Raw genomic sequence first — 16,054 nt, forward strand, 5'->3', positions numbered from 1 at the left:
AACCAGCCAAATGTCTGAAATGAATGAATGAGTTATGAATCAGGGCGGGTCTAGAAACCATTCTGTTCTGAAGTTGCCTGGTCCAGTGGAACAGGGCTCCTGCACACAATTCACACAGATTCGGTCAATCCCAAAGGCAGGTGTATCTCAAGGTCTCTGAGGCTCTGGCACCGCTTACTCCCAGGAGGTTGCAACGGGAGGCATTACCTCTCAGCTCAGCGCTTCTCGAACTTCAAGTGCGCTTGCAAAATCACCCGAGGGCCTTGTGACATGCAGATACAGAAGGTCTGGGGAGGGGCCGGGGACTCTGCATGCCTAACAGGCTCCCAGAGCGCGAGGATGCTGCAGGTCTGGGGACCCCACTTTCAGGAGCACAGGTGAGATGTTCACTAAGGAGGAGAGGCAATGCCCAAAGCTGCAGGCCGTAGCTCTAGCACACCTAAAGCATTACCAAGCAAAATGAGAAAAAGGGGGGAACAAAGAGAAAGAGTAAGAGAGAGCAATGTAGGTGTCCTGGGAATGGGAATGTAGGAGGGAAGGGGAGGGGAGGGTTTATTAAAAAGAAAAAGAACTGGATGCAACGGTGAGGGTGAGCTGCCTCCTGCAGACCCCTGGGCTAGACCATCCATAGGACAGTGGGATGGCAACATGCGCAAACATGCAATAGACACGGGACAGTCACTATAACAAGCACATACCAAGGTAGCCAACGTGAGGGCTTGAAATCTAAGAGCTAGAAGAGAACTCGGAGGGCATGAAGAGACCCCTTCTTACACCGAGGAAGAAACCCAAAACAGGGTAACTTGTCCACAGTCGCAAAGCCAGTTACCAGCAGAAAAGAACATACACAGGTTTGCTTGCTCAGAGTTCCATGTGCTTTCCAACAAATCCTGCTGCCTAGGCATGTGGAGGAGAAATCCTGTCACTCTGAGCCGCAGACGAAAGGTGGGTGGTCGCAACTTGGCAACAGATTGGATCAGTTCCTACAGTGTCTTCCTATCTGGGAAAATCAAGTTGGCGTGAGTATAATTACAGTAATTAGCTGCCTCTAGCACCCAGGGCACTGAGAGAAAACCTGTGGCTCCCAGGTCCCTGGGGACTTTTACCAACACAGGGACTGGGTTCTGTTTTCAGGATTAAGTGAGGCATTTCCTGACAAAGGCAGCTGTTCCCAAGGGAATGGGAGTGAGAATTTACAAAGAAGTCCCCTATGTTCTCTGACACCCCACCCAAAGGAAACCAAGAAAACAAGATGTAACAAGAATAACTGTCTCGATGTCACTATTTCAAATCTCTGCTTTAAGAGTGGAAAGACAATCGCAAGATATTAAGTGACATACCCCCAAAAATGCTGTTAAATTTTTCAGTTACTGGATTTATAGTATCTGGATCGGTGGTTCCAAAGTCTAAAGTGCCTTAAAATCAGATGTGAACTTGTTTAAAATGAAGATTCCCAGGCACCCCACCAAAAATTCTAATGTGGGTCAAGGGTAGAGCCCCAGAAATCTAAATTCTTAACAAGCAACCCCTTTCCCCCATTCTCAGGTTGATGATGCAGGAGGTCAAGGGATCACACTTTTGAAACATTTTTCTTAGTCTTTGTTTATAGGATACTAAACCACTTAAAAAGTGTAACAAATATTCACTTCAAAATGGCTGCGAATAAAATAGCACATCAAGTAAGGCAAAAACTTAACCTGTCAGAAATACTAATGCAATGAGAAAATACAAAAAGAAAAACAAAACAGCTGATTTTGCTAATCAAAATAATCAAAAACTTCTGAATTTCAAAATTATATAAAATTTTTTTAAAACTCCATTGGAAGGGGAAAATGAAATGCACAGGAGAAAAAACATGTTTGCTATCCATGATATAAAAAGAAAGGTTTAAATATACGTACCACAACCGATACATGAGCAAAAATGCAGAGAAAATTCATGTACTACAAGTACAAAATAAACAAACAAAATATATTCGAAAGTAAAGCAATGTATTAAAATTTTATTTAACCTGGATTTTTTTTTAATATTAATAATATCCAATGCTAGTGATGATGATGTGAATCAGACTACCACATAAACTGCTAGGATTTATTTCAGCATTACAGCTTCATATAAAATGTTGATTCAACCAATAAGCACTTACTAATAACCACTATTAGGCACCAACCATACTGACCAAAACCAGCAAAGATCCCGCCTGGTGGGCCTTAGATTTAAGTTACATTCTAATTTCCCTTCAAGAAATGTATACTTAAAAAAAAACACACACACAAAGAAATATAGACAAAGCCTTACTTATATAGCTAGTCTTCATAGCATTGATTATAACAGCCAAAAAAAAAAAACAAAAAAACTGGAAATAATAAAGGAATAGTTAAGCAATTATGAGGACAAAAATTTGTGTTTTCGAACAATTAATGAATAAGGAAATGCTGCAGTTACTACTGAGCGGAAAAAAGTAAATACAATTGTGCATATAATTCAACTTTCTTTTTTTTTAATGTTAACAAAGAAAAGACAAAGCTACTTACAGTGTTATCTACGGGTTGTGGAAGTATGGGTACCTCTTTTCTATACTTTCCAAATGATTTGCAAAGTTCTAAGTTAAATAACTATTATTCTGAGAAATACTTATCCTTGAACACAATGAAGAAATGGACACTATTCTGTCCTTTTACCCTGTGGGTATAGGATCTCCTAAAAGTACAACATTCAAAAGCAGCTCCCAAGTATTACAAATTATTTCCACCACAGCGGGCAGTCAAGACCAAACTTTAAACGTTTACTCAAACAAAAATGGGCACATTCAAAATGCTGACCGAAATGGAAAGAGACAAAAAAAAAAAAATCGATAAAACATAGAAATTTAAATGAAGTCTGAAAGTGGACTCCATTTAACAAATTAACAAGGAAAGAGAAAGCTCCTGAAGGAGGAGGTAGTTTTCAGACAGCCGCAGAAAGGGCTGGTGTCTAACCTAATAAATCCAAAACAGGTTTAAGACATGCCATTTTCTGACGAATACCGCTTACTCGCTAGAGAAGCTCCAAATCGGAGTTCAGCAAAGTCTCCCCCATTCCTGCTCTGATGGTGAAAACACAACACTCAGGACCTCCGGGAGCCAGAAGGTCCTAGTGGCGGAGACAGAAGGCCACGGGCCAAACAACTGAAATGCAGCCCCTTCCCAGGACCAGCCGCCCTTCACCAATATCACACCTCACAGCCTTCAAGAAGTGGATCAGGGACCACCTTTGACAGGTCTTCCCTGGAACGCTTTCAACTCACTGCCTTTCTTGCCTGTGAACAGTCCGCGCAGGGGTCTGTACTTGCTTGTGCACGGCTTCTTCCTAGTCTATTACCAGCCTAGAAGCTGCAGCGCGAACCAGAATGAGCCCAGTACACAAATCAGTGAAGGGATGAAGTCTCTGCTTTTGCAACGTCAACTCTAAAGTGGACATATAATTCATCTCCTGTCTCCACGTTGAATACAGATACACCTCGGAGATACTGCGGCTTCGGTCGCTTCCAGACCACCATAATAAAGCGAGTCATAATCTTTTTGCTGGTGGAGGGTGTTGCCTTCAATTTGTAAAATATGCAGCACCTGTAACTGACGCTCAATAAAGCCACGTGCACTGAAACACGGGTCTGCCTGTATTTGTACTGTGGGTCAAGGGGAAACAGAAATGGGACTTCTAAAGAAAAGAAAGGTATGGAGGGACAAAACAAATGGCTCCGCTATTGATATCAGATTTATCAAAAGAATTGCTTATATCCTCCACCTCTGCAATATATCCAAGATGGCCAAAGGTTAAGTGCTTAGAGTCTGGAGTCAAACTAACCTAAGCTCCTTCGCCCTCAGTTTTCTCACCTGTAAAATGGGAACAATGATGCCTAACGCACAAAGAGATTGGATCTTGTATATAAAATGTAGCGCTGGGCACACAGGCAGCACTCAGTTAATGGAAATGGTTACTTTGCCTGTTTCGCAGCTGATGACTCCATCAGTATCAGATGGGCTTTCTTTGTTGACTAAAGCCAAGGGCGGTCTTCACAATCATCCCTCCTCACAGAAAGCCCAAGGACTCCTCTCTTCTCCGGACACACAGGATTGCCACACGTAGGGAGCAGAACCGAGCCCTGAGGTGCTACATTAGGCAAAGTTGTTTGCACCCTCAACATACTCCTGGGGAAGAGACCCGCTTTGCAGCCCCAGCTCCAGTGCGCTTTCTGAGGCAGGGTTCCACCCAGCTGTTGGGAAACCTTGTGGAGGCCTCCGGTGTGTCTATCAGGGCAGCGGGGTGAACTGAAAAGTGATGGCTCTGCACAACTAGCCTGTGACCTTGAGCAAGTCACTTCTCTATGTCAGTTTCCTCTTCAGGAAAAGAGGGGTTCCATTCTATAATCCCTGAAGTCTCCTCCTGGGCTTCTACTGGACCATTCCCTACCCGGCACTGGTTGTAATTCCCACAGTGAGGTCCAAGGGACACCTTCAAATGTGTTCCGCTTCCTTCCAATGCCACTTGGCAGTCCTCTGGCCCTTCGATGGCTTTCTGGTTTTGCTCTGTGTCCACCCAGAGCTGCTCATTCCACCTTTCCTTCTCTGCCCCGAAAGTGGTCAAGTGTGTGCAAACTGGAGGCCACCTCTGGCTTACAGCCTGTCAGCTCAGAGATGGGTTCCAGACCATCCTGTGTGTGTGCTCAGGGTGGACAAATAAACATTTCAGAGAACCAATATGAATTAAATCATTTCCTGAACAACAAAACCCGCCTACGCGCTTCTTCATAAATCATGCTCTTAATTCCATGCTGACGACCCGTCAGTAAACTGCATCTATTATAAAAACAACCGTGACTCCTTTCATGCCTTGACACTTAAGAATCACAATATTTTCACACTCTATTGTACTAATGCCTTTGCAGAAGTAAAAGCAATAAAGAGCTAGTTCCTCGGAAAGACCCATGGCCAGGGCGCTTTCCAAGAGATCTTCTTCGAATGTTCTTTGTGTCCTGGTGCTCTGAGGGACAGGGCCAGCCTTCCTGCATCTGGGGGACGCAGGGAGCCTCAGAGTAATGCAACACCGTTTTAAAGCGCACACACACACCGAATGTCCCCCTTCGGCCCGACAAGAAAGTATTATTCCCAAACATTTGATATACCACAATGATATAGTCACACACACATACAATTCCACTGCCTGCCTTTTGCAGGGAAAATAAAGGCACATTCGGAGATGAAGCCAGACCCGCCTCGGGCTCCGAGGATTACAGGAGAGCTTTGCAGATCACTAGCAAGATTGGCCACGATCCGCTAGCTTTCTGTCTTTATTTGCTGGGCCCAAGAAGAATGGAAAAGCATCTCAAGAAAGCAGAGCGAGGGAGCGGTGGAGAATAAAAGAGTATGGGCGGGGAAAGCAGGATTTTGAAAATAGCAGCAATAAAGGCAGGCAGGGTCGCGGCGGCAGCCCGAGGGGCTCCGCGGTGCTTACCTGGGGCGCACGAGGCCGGCCGGGCCAGCAGCAGCAGCAGCCAGAGGCCGGGGAGCAGCAGCCCCGGGCGGCGGCAGCGGCGGGCGGAAGGCCCGTGGCCGCTCGGCCCCGGGACCAGCGCGACCCCGGCGCGGGTCTTCCCGTCCATGGCCGCGCCTCGGCGTCGGCGCCGCGCCCCCGGCAGTCCCGGCCGGCGCCCGACCCGGCCTCGCGGCTCGGCGCTCTCGGAGCCGGGAGAGGCGGCCGCGGCGGCTGCGGCTGGGACGGGGCGCCGCGCACCGGCGCGGAGGGAGGCCGGCGAGGCGGGGGCGGGCCGGGGGCCGGAACCGCGGACAGGGGCCGCCAGCCGCTCGCCGGCCTCGCCGCTCCGCCCCCTTCGGAGCCTCGGAGCCGCTGCCCGGCAACGCGCGGGCCCGGGCGCGGGGAAGCGAGCACCACCTCCCGGCCGGCCGGGCGCCTGCCTGCGGGGCGGCCGGGCGGCGGGCGCGGGGCTCGGATGTGCCGGGGCTGCGCGGCGCGGGGGCCGGGCCGGGTCCTCCCCCAGGACCCGCCTCCCGGGAGGGGGCGCCGGGGGACGCGGGAGGCCTGGGATCGGCCGGGAGCCGGCGCCGCCGGGGTCCGCGCCCTACACCGCGTCCCGCCGCCTGGTGGCCCCGCGCGTTCCGCCCCCGGGGGCGCCCGGGGAGGGAAGGAGGCCCGCCAGAGGGGTCAGAGCCGGAAACCTGGCCGGCCCGGGGCGCGGCGGGCCTCTCGCTCCTTCTCGGGCGCGGGGCTTCGCTCTGCTCGATCGTGTGCGGGGCAGCAGGTGTGAGCGGGCGCCTGCGTCTGCAGGACAGCCTTCGGGGCTGCAGAGGGGACAAAGCCGGGGCAAGGTCGGCTCGCTGCCCAGGAGCCTGGCTGGCAGTAGAGGGGGTGAGAGAAGCGCGCACGCAGCTCTACCCACGCTTTCTCCCGGCCAGGGGTTCTGCCTCCTGTGCGGGTCCTTGGGACAGGGCGCTCCGGACCCGGGAGGCCCGCACACTCCCCACGTAGTAGGCCTTCAGAAAGCGCCTGTCGAACCCAAAGAAGTCCTGCTGGAGAGAATCGCGTTTCTTCAGGCCCCTTTTAAGAGAAAGCACTTTGGGGAGGTGGAGAAAATGCCCGAGGATTAGCGTTTGGGGGGGTTCGAGTTCACCCAGGAAATGAGGGAAGCGAAGCAGGGAGTTAATGTTTGTCAAGTACCTGCCGTGTGCCAGGCATCTAACTCTGAAGACGCTCTGTGGTTTAAAGGTCTTGCAGCGTGGAGTTGGCAGTTCTGAATCTTTGCATCCTGTGGCCGTGCACTAGACAGGGTTCTAAAGGTCTGCGTTGGAGACACTATCTCACTAGAAACTATGGGGACAGTAAAAAATGAGCATCGTGTACACTGACAGAAGGATCCGGGTTGTGCTTCGGTCCCTTCCCCCTACGATGGCCATCCTTGCCGCTCAACCCATCTAGACGGTAATAATAGTCCCTTCTCGGGCATCGTTCTGTGAGTTTCAAGGAGGATAATTGAGAATGAAGGTGAAAGGTAGCTTTTGTTGATGTTCCTAATTTATACTTGATTATGCCTCCAATCATAAACAGTTCCCGTTCTTAGCAACTGACCCCCTTCCCCTATCTGCCCCCCACCCCACCCATGAAGAGAAAGCTTTGCAGACCTTCCCCTCCAGCTCATAAACTCCAGATGAGTGACTGTAGGTATACACACTGCCTGAGCCAGCATGTCTGCTCCCTGGTTACGGTAGCCCCAGATCTGGGACAACTTATTCATACTTTTCTTCATTCTCTGAACGCATCGTGGAAAAACTTCATTTGCTCACCTTGGGGTGATTCTTAAGTTGTCTTGTTATGTTATTGTTATCTTTTATGAAATTAGGCTGTGGCTCTCCAACCAAATGAATATGAAGTTTGAAGCTGAGTGCTTAGGATTTCCCATAGTACGGGGGTAAACCCTCATTATGCATTTGTTGATTAGAACCAGAGCATCCACCTGCCCAGGGAAGAGGTTTCACCTTTCAGATTTGGCCCCAGCCTCCAGTAAGCACCCACCTACACTAGAACCCAGGGTGTCAGAGGAAGGAGGCTCCCTCTCAATTCTCGGGCAATTCAAGGAAATGAAATGTGTACCCAGACATTTAGAAGGGATTGATATCGGTCAGAAATAAAAATCGCAACTTTGAGATCATAGAAATGAGTCAAGGTCAGCAACTTTCCAAGGAAAGTGAGATCCCTAGGGCCCCATAGTCTCCGAGCTCCGAAGGCATAAAACGGACATTACTTCCGTTAGGATGCAGGGCACTGTCCTTTACTGTTTAGAAAAATGTGTCCCGGGGTTCTCACAGTTCCGCGGGCGAATTGTGTGACTCAGAAGCCTGGGACGGAATGAGTGGTAGGAGGTAGGTATGTGTGTGCATGTGCGTACTGTGTGTGCACATGCATGCCCCCACATGTATACCCACACACCCACACACATTTGCCTCGTATGAAGAGGGATTAAGTCAAGGCCTTAGGGCATTCATACTAGGGAACGCTTCTGAGCACCTACCACGACTGCTGTTTCTTGTGGGGGTGGGGATATAAAAGAAGCAACTTTAGACTTACCTCATCCAGTTCTCATTTTATAGATAAAGAAACCAGCCACAGAGGTGAGTTTGCTCAACTCTGGCTCAGCCCCCATGTTCCATTTCCCAGTTAAACCACACAGCCTCTAAGAGCGGGGGCAGAAATAGCCTAGGTTCTCAAGAGGCTTAGACTGGTTTGGGGAGGAGCGATAGAATCAATCCCCCTTAGACTAACACAAAATAGGTCCCAGCTTGCGAGGGCCCCGCTCCGGGCCTGCTCTACCCACCCTCCCCACAGTGGAAGGAGTCTGAGAGGCCAAGGAGACACTGCACCAGGAGCCCAGAATCCCCTGCCCACTCCACCGCAGGCTCACTTCCCCCCAAGGGTGGGTGGGGGCGACGGCTGGTGTGTCTGGTCCCAAGGGGTGGCCAAGGAGTAGCCGTCTGCAGGGAAGTGGTGGAACTCACTCATGAAGGTTGAGTTCAGCACATGAAGCCTCCAGGAGCGAAGCAAAGAACGAGGTATGGGACAAGAAGGAGAAACTAGCCCCATAGTTCTGTAGCAACTCTGCTCGGAACGCTCAGGGTCTGAGAATTATCTGACGATGGGCTTGATTATGCCTGCCTTGCCTGCTGGGGGCTGTTACAAAGATCACACAAAATAAGATGAATGTCCATAAAGTTCATACATTAAACTCGGGAAATATTTCCTGGGCACTTACTATATGCCAGGCACTGCCTTGGGTATTGAAGTTACAACAGCAAACAAAACAAAGGCTCTCCTTGTGGAGCATACATTCTCGTGAGAAGAGACGGGCAATAAAGAAGTGACTATAAATGTCACTCTAACAAAGTGACAGGGAGCCATGGGGATATCTGGGACAGGGGGTTCCGGGCAGAGGCAGCAACTGTGCAAAGTGAAGAAAAAGCTAGAACGGAGTAAACATTTAAAAAATATTCACTGAGCCCCTGAGTAAGTGTCCCACAGAGCAGGGTGCTGAGTGATGAACAAGATTCATTTGCTACAGTTTTTTTCAAAGAGCTGACAATCTGACAGAAAAAATAAATTTAAAAAATAACAATGATGCAAAGTCGACCGTGATAACTGTCAGAGGAAGTACAGAATGTCTGAAGAAGGGAGAAATCATAGTTGATGGGGGGAATGAGGGAACTGCATGGTGGTGTTGCAGATGAGTTGGGCCTTACGGGAGTCTTAAAGGACGGGGAGGATTTGGACAGCTTGGGAGGACAGACGGGTTTTCCAGGTGGAGGGATGGTCTGAACAAGGACACCAAGGGAGGAACGCATGGGGTTTATCTAGCCAGTGTACTATAGATCAGTGGGAACAATGGTTCACAGCCCTGGCTGCATAATAAAATCATCTGGACTCCAAAAAGTAAAACAACAAAAAGAACCCCAAGGCCATACCAGACCAATTAAATCCAAATCTCTGCAAATAAGACTTGGCAATCACGTCTTTTAAAAGCTCCCCAGCGCCCCAACCAGTGTTGCTCAGTTGGTGAGAGCATCATCCTATACACCAAAAGGTTGAGGGTGCAATTCCCTGTCAGGGCACACACCTAGGTTGCAAGTTCAATCCCCAGTCGGGGCAGGTATGGGAGGTAAATGATTGATATTTCTTTCTCTCCCCGCGCCTTTCTCCCTTCCTCCCTCTCTCCATCTCTTCCTTCTCTAAAATCAATAAACATTTGTTTCCATTTCATTTTTTTTTTTTAAATAAGCCTCCCAGGATTCTGATGTGCAGTCAGGAGCAAGCACCATGGAAAATAGTATGGAGGATCTTCAAAATATTAAAACGCACCCTGGCTGGTGTGGCTCAGTGGGTTGAGTGCAGGCCTGCAAACTGAAAAACTGCTGGTTCAATTCCCAGTCAGGGCACATGCCTGGGTTGCAGGCCAGGTCCCCAGCCAGGAGTGTGCAAGAGGCAACCAATCGATATTTCCTCGTGCATCGATGTTTCTCTCCCTCTCTGTTTTCCTCCCTTCCCCTCTCTCTAAAAATAAGTAAATAAAATCTTTAAAATATTAGAACCAGAACTACCATGGGATCCTGTGACCCCACTTCTGGGTGGGTATACAGCCATAGGAAATAACTATCATGAAGAGATACCTGCACCCCCCGATGCTTACCACAGCATTGTTCACAGTAGCTAAGACATGGAAGCAACCTGTGTCCACTGATGAATGAGTGGATAAAGAAATTGTGAAATATATATATATAATGGAATATTCATCCATGAAAAAGGAGATCATATATGCACGACCCATGGTCATGAACTAAGGGGAGTGGGATTGCTGGGGGAAGGGGAGTACTGGGCAGAGGGGAGCAAAGGGGGAAAAAATTGGAACTATTGTAACAATATAATAAAATATACTTTAAAAAATAAAAAATAATCAGTAAAATAATATCAAAAAAAGGAGATCATGTCATTTTTGACAATATGGATCTTAAAGGCGTTATGCTAATTGAAATAAATCAGACAGAAAAACAAATACTGTAAGCTCTTACTTATATGTGGAATCTAAACACATCAAACTCATGGAAACAGGGCAGAGGAGTGGTCATCAGCGCTTAAGGAGTGAGCAACATGGGGAGATGTTGCGAAAAGGGTACAAACTTTCGATTATAAGATAAATAAGTACCAAGAATCTAATGTACAGCATGGTGACTATAGTTAACAATGCTGTATTTTATCCTTGAAAGTCGCTAAGAGAGTAGAGATTTAATGTTCTCACCATAACAACATCAAATGGTAATTATATGAGGTGAAGGAGTTGCCAGCTAACCTCATTGTGGGAAACATTTCCCAGTATACACCTCTATCACCAAATCATAACACTGGACACCTTAAGCTTACACAATGTTATATGTCAATTATGTCTTAGTAAAGCTAGAAAAGGAGTAAGAACCTTAGTAAAGCTAGAAGTTCGAGCCAATGTCTCTACGAGAAATGATAAGGCAGTAGTAGACACGAGCAATAAGGTAAGCTGAAACAGAACAAAGACTCAAATATCTAGCTGAAGGTCTGGACTTCCTTCTGCAAGCAGTGGGGTGTCATTAACGATTTCGTGAGATATTATTAGAACTAAGCACAAGAAGGATTGCTCTATTAACAATATATATGGTGATTTGGAGAGAAAAAAGACTGCAAATAGACCAATTAGGGCAAGAGCTTAACAGTGTGTGCCTGAAGCATCAAGAATTATAACATTTTTCATAATCAAACAGACAGAACTTTTAAAAAATTGATCACATCCATTTGTGCCAGAATGTGGAGAACTAGGCATTCTCTGACTCTTTCGGTGGAAGTGTAAATTGGAACAGCCATTCTGGAGGCCAGTTTGGCCTCATCTGTCGAAATTTAAAATCGGCTCATCATCTGGTGAAGAAAATTCCACTTCAACAAATATACATGCTTTTGCTTTTCTTTCTTTCATCACCCCCTCCCCCTTTCTATTTAAACTCAGACTTAATTCAGGTAGGTAGATTCAGTCAAGAATTCAATCAGAAAAAAATTTACCTCTGTAAAAGTATACAGTCCAATGAGTTTTGATAAATGTGTGAAGTCCTATAACCATATTCAAGACATAAAGCTTTTTTTTTTCCCCCTAAAAAATTCCCTTGTGCTAGCTTGCAGTCTATCTCTTGCCCCATCCCTGGCCACCACTCATCTGATTTCTGTTTCTATAGCTTCGTCTTTTCTAAAATTTCCTATAAATGGAATAAAAATGTAGCTCTTTGTGTCTGGTTTATTTTACTTAGCATAATGTCTTTGAGATTCATCCAAGTTGTTGCATGTATTGGTAACTTGTTCCTTTCTATTGCTAACTAGTATTCCACTGAATGGATATACCACGATCTGTTTATCTACTGGGAAACAAAATAGTAAGTTGAGAGCATTTGGAAAGTAAATACACTAAGAGAAATGTTCACTTTTATGAAGAGGAATGTTCACTTTTTGCCCTATATATTAACACATCTGATTACAATACTATTACATCTGATTAATACAAATGATATCATTTAAATTTTTAACACAAACACATACAAACTTTGTATTTAATGTTTTTTTAATGAAAACTGTGGGTTTGAATGGAAATTAGAAAATGGATGAAACACCTTGCAGATGTTAAATCAACTGGTGAAATCTGAGAAGAGAAAAGAATAAAAGGTGATTCAGAGGTTCTGAGGCCACCTATGCAAGGTTAGATAAAACACAGTCAGTTGGAGAGGCTGGATTAGGGGGAGAGAAGCGCTGAGTCCTGAACACGTGGCTGTGAGACGCTGGGCCAGCACCAGGGAGCAAAGGGAACGCAAGCAGTGGGCGGTGGAGGTGAGGCTCAGGCTGGGAGATGAGGCAGGTAGGGCTACAAATACAGATGTGGAAATCAGTTGCACAGATTTATTGGTTTAAGCCGTGAGAGTAAATGACTGTGCCTGGGAAGAGAGGTAAGAAGGAAAAGAAGGCTAAAAACAGGCCCTGAAGAGAGACTTTCAGGCCTGGCTGCTGTGGCTCAATAGATTGAGGGCTGGCCTATGAACCAAAAGGTGGCTGGTTCAGTTCCCAGTCAGGGCACATGCCAGGTCCCCAGATGGGTGTGTGCAAGAGGCAACTGATTGATGTTTCTCTCACACATTGATGTTTCTCTGCCTCTCTTTCTCCCTCCCTTCCTCCGTCTCTGAAAACAAATTGATGAAAAAAAAAATTTTTTTTTTAAAGAGAAGAACCTTCATTTTGGGAAAGCTGAAAAGGAGTCAATGAAAAAGGCAGAGAAAGACTCAGAGAAAGCTGAGGAGAACAGGCAAAATGTGATGTCACCAAAGGCGCGGGAAGGAAGTTTCCAAAGGGACTGGTCAATGTCAGAAACAGTAAGGACTGAGGAAACCTCCTCGGATTTGATGTGTAATCATTAAAAACAGACTTTCTGCCCTGACTGGTGTGGCTCAGGTAGCCGAGCGTCATTCTGCAACCCAAAATGTCACCGATTCGATTCCCCGTCAGGGCGCATGCCTGGTTGCAGGCCAGGTCCCTGGTTGGAAGTGTGTGAGAGGCAACCGATCGATATTGGAATTGGCTGGGAAATAATGGAGGCTACAGAGAATGGCATGGGGCGGGGGGGGGGGGGGTTGAGATATGTTTTAGGATGGGTAACACCAAAAATCCCTGCAAACTGAAGAGAAGGTATTTGAAGACAATGAAAGAATAAAATGCAACGGAGGGATAACTGTCAGAATAAATTCTTGGAGCTAAGAGGAGATGAAATTGGGAGTGACCAATTGAAAAGGCAGAGCCAGCAACCCGATGTACAGTATTGGGGGAGTGGCTCGATAAAACGACATCACAGTCCCAAGAGAGAATGTTAGGCTTCAGTTACAATAACTGTGAAAAGACATAGCACCTGTTTGGGGGTGGGGAACCAAACACAAAAGGGTTTATGAGCTGATATAAAACTATATGTATGACGGGAATGAAATTGTGCAATACTTAAAATTGTTGTATCAAGATAATTAAAAGAATATTCTGTCCTTTAATGTTGTTGTCATCTTTGTCTTTTCAATTTAAAAAAGTTTCGAAGACAATGTCTTCCCCCAAGAGAAGAGAGAAAGGACAGATAATGATGGGTCAAGACGGAGGCCTTAGGTGTCCCCTAAAGTGATTTCTCCCTCAGCACAGTGTCAAACAGCAGGATTTGGACTATAAATATGAAAATCCAAAAAAGGAAAAAGTCAGAGGGCGCTACCGTGGAAGGAAAGCCGCACGGGGCTTCAGCTGGGCTTTCAACAGCGGGAACAAGGGGCCCATTTGTTAAAGGGAGGGAAAAGGCACGCGGGAGAGAGGGTGTCGCAGAGAAGCGAAAGGTGGAAGGGCAAGTTAGAGCCTGAAAAAGCGAGAAGGCGAAACTGAACAGGATGTAGGCAAAGGGCAGGCCCCTTGCCTATTTGGGGGAAAAGCTATTTTATAAAGAATTGGGGGACAAAAGACCAAACAGGTAGGTTATGGTCAGGCTGTAGCAAGCAAAGAGTATAGACCTGCCATGGTGTGAACTAAATCAGCTTAACTCAATCCTCAGGAAGACCTCCTGCTTATCAAAGGGAAGCTGTCGAAGGGAGAGATCCTCAAAGCGCCCATGACCACAGATACGATGCGTAAAACCAAGATGCTGTCCTGACTGGGCATCTCAGTGAATTAGCTGAGTGCCAGCCTGTGAACCCAAAGGTTGCCGGTTCGATTCCAGGTAGGGGCACACGCCTGGGCTGCAGACCAGGTCCCCACTGGACGTGTGCAAGAGGCAACCAATCGGTGTTTCTCTCGTACATCAGTGTTTCTCTCCGTCTCTTTCTTCCTCCCTTCCCCTCTAAAGAGATAAATAAAATCTTTAAAAATAAATAAATAAAACCCAAATTCTTATCTTGCATGGAACGGGCTGGAAATGTCTGTCCTTCTTGCATGGTTGGGTAACAATACTGACAAGTAAGAATGTTCCCAAGGTAAGTTCCAGGCCTTGCCTCTCTGTCTTTTGTACTTTTCCTCACTCCTTTCCCCCAAACTCCCACCCCCGACAACCCAGCTGCCACAAATCAGCAGGCTCAGTCCTCTGCCCACACCGTCCACGGGCATTTCCAGCTATAGCCGCACAGCCACGGGCAGTTCCAAACCTCCCCAGCAGAATCACGGCAACAGTGGGCGAAAGCTGTTTTTAGCACCACCACCACCCCCCGACACTCTCTGGCATTCAATTCACTCCAACTCACATATGACAGTGTTCTGAAACTCAACGACTCTGGCTCAAATTCAGGACGAGAATAATGCTAGTAGTCTAGCTCACCTTGCCATGAGTTTGGATCAGTTACCTGAATCAATACAACCAAACCCACACAAACTACATAGCTCTCCCGATTTCCTTGCTTCTCTAGAAAACTCCAGGTCACCCATTTCTAGATGGACACCCTTCCTGGAACAGATCATTGCTCTCAAGGCTCCCATAGTTCTGGGCAGGGCTTTGCTTCTCCAGGAAGCCTTCCGCGATCTCCCTGAGCTGAGTGTGTCGTCCTTCCTTTGTGGCCATGTAAGTCCCTGTGGTATTTCTGTCCGTGCATTGACCACATGGAATAAATCTCCGTGTGTCCGTAAGCTCTTCGACAGCAAAGACCTTGTTTTCATTGCTTGATTCCCTGGTACCTAGCGCAGTTTGGCAAGTTGTAGGGCTCAGTTTATGCTTATTGAATAAATCAATGAAGTAAAAGAACTAAGCTCTAAGCCAATCTCTTCCTTCACTTCATCGCTCCCTGGTCCCCAAGTAACAATTAACCTAATTAATTAATTAAGGGAGCGTGAGTTTGTCCACATATATTTGACACCAGAGCCAGAAGGGATGTGGCATCTACTTAACCATCCTTTTACTGACAGAGTAACTTCTTAGACTTCAAAGTTATGTTAAGAAACGCTGGGTTCCTCTGCTATATACTAGGAAACACCAGCTGGAGACCGCCTAAAAACATACAGGGTCACGGCAGACATGACATGAATTTGGCCTTGCACAGCATTATTCAATGTAGTGACCAAAGGCTCTTCCAGAAATAGAGGAAGAACACAAGCTCTGCCCTTTAGGAAATGTCAATCTCCAAACAATAAAACATGCTTACAAAATTTAAATTTTATACGCTCTGGATAAATACTGTGAGAAGCTGGATGATAAAATAATCTGTCCACAGACAACTCTGTGTGGAATTCATCCACCATTTAAAAGGGCAAATGAAGAAATTTCTAGACCAGCGCTGTCCAGAACTTTCTACAAGTGATGGGCTATTCTACAAATCTGTATTGTCCCATAAAGTAGCCAGGAGCCACAAAGAGCTACCAGCGCTCCAAGTGTGGCTCGTGTAACTGACGAGCTGAGTTCTTAGTGATATTTAATTTTAATTAATGTAAAGTTAAATATCCACACGTGGCTAGTGGC

The 16,054-nt window shown here is 46.8% G+C and overlaps 1 protein-coding gene across 1 annotated transcript in view; it reads right to left on the reverse strand.

Moving 5' to 3' along the window:
* The window catches only part of KIAA1549 (KIAA1549 ortholog), a 116,794-nt gene extending 111,156 nt beyond the window's left edge, over window positions 1-5,638 (reverse strand). Inside the window, exon 1 of the mRNA XM_090286815.1 lies at window positions 5,491-5,638. Coding sequence (XP_090142941.1) covers window positions 5,491-5,638 — 148 coding nt within the window. The remainder of the gene's footprint in view (window positions 1-5,490) is intronic.
* Between the last annotated feature and the right edge of the window lie 10,416 nt (window positions 5,639-16,054).

Source organism: Furipterus horrens, unplaced genomic scaffold, assembly GCF_987537825.1.
Source record: "Furipterus horrens unplaced genomic scaffold, mFurHor1.1.pri manual_scaffold_9, whole genome shotgun sequence".
Taxonomy (NCBI): Eukaryota; Metazoa; Chordata; class Mammalia; order Chiroptera; family Furipteridae; genus Furipterus; species Furipterus horrens.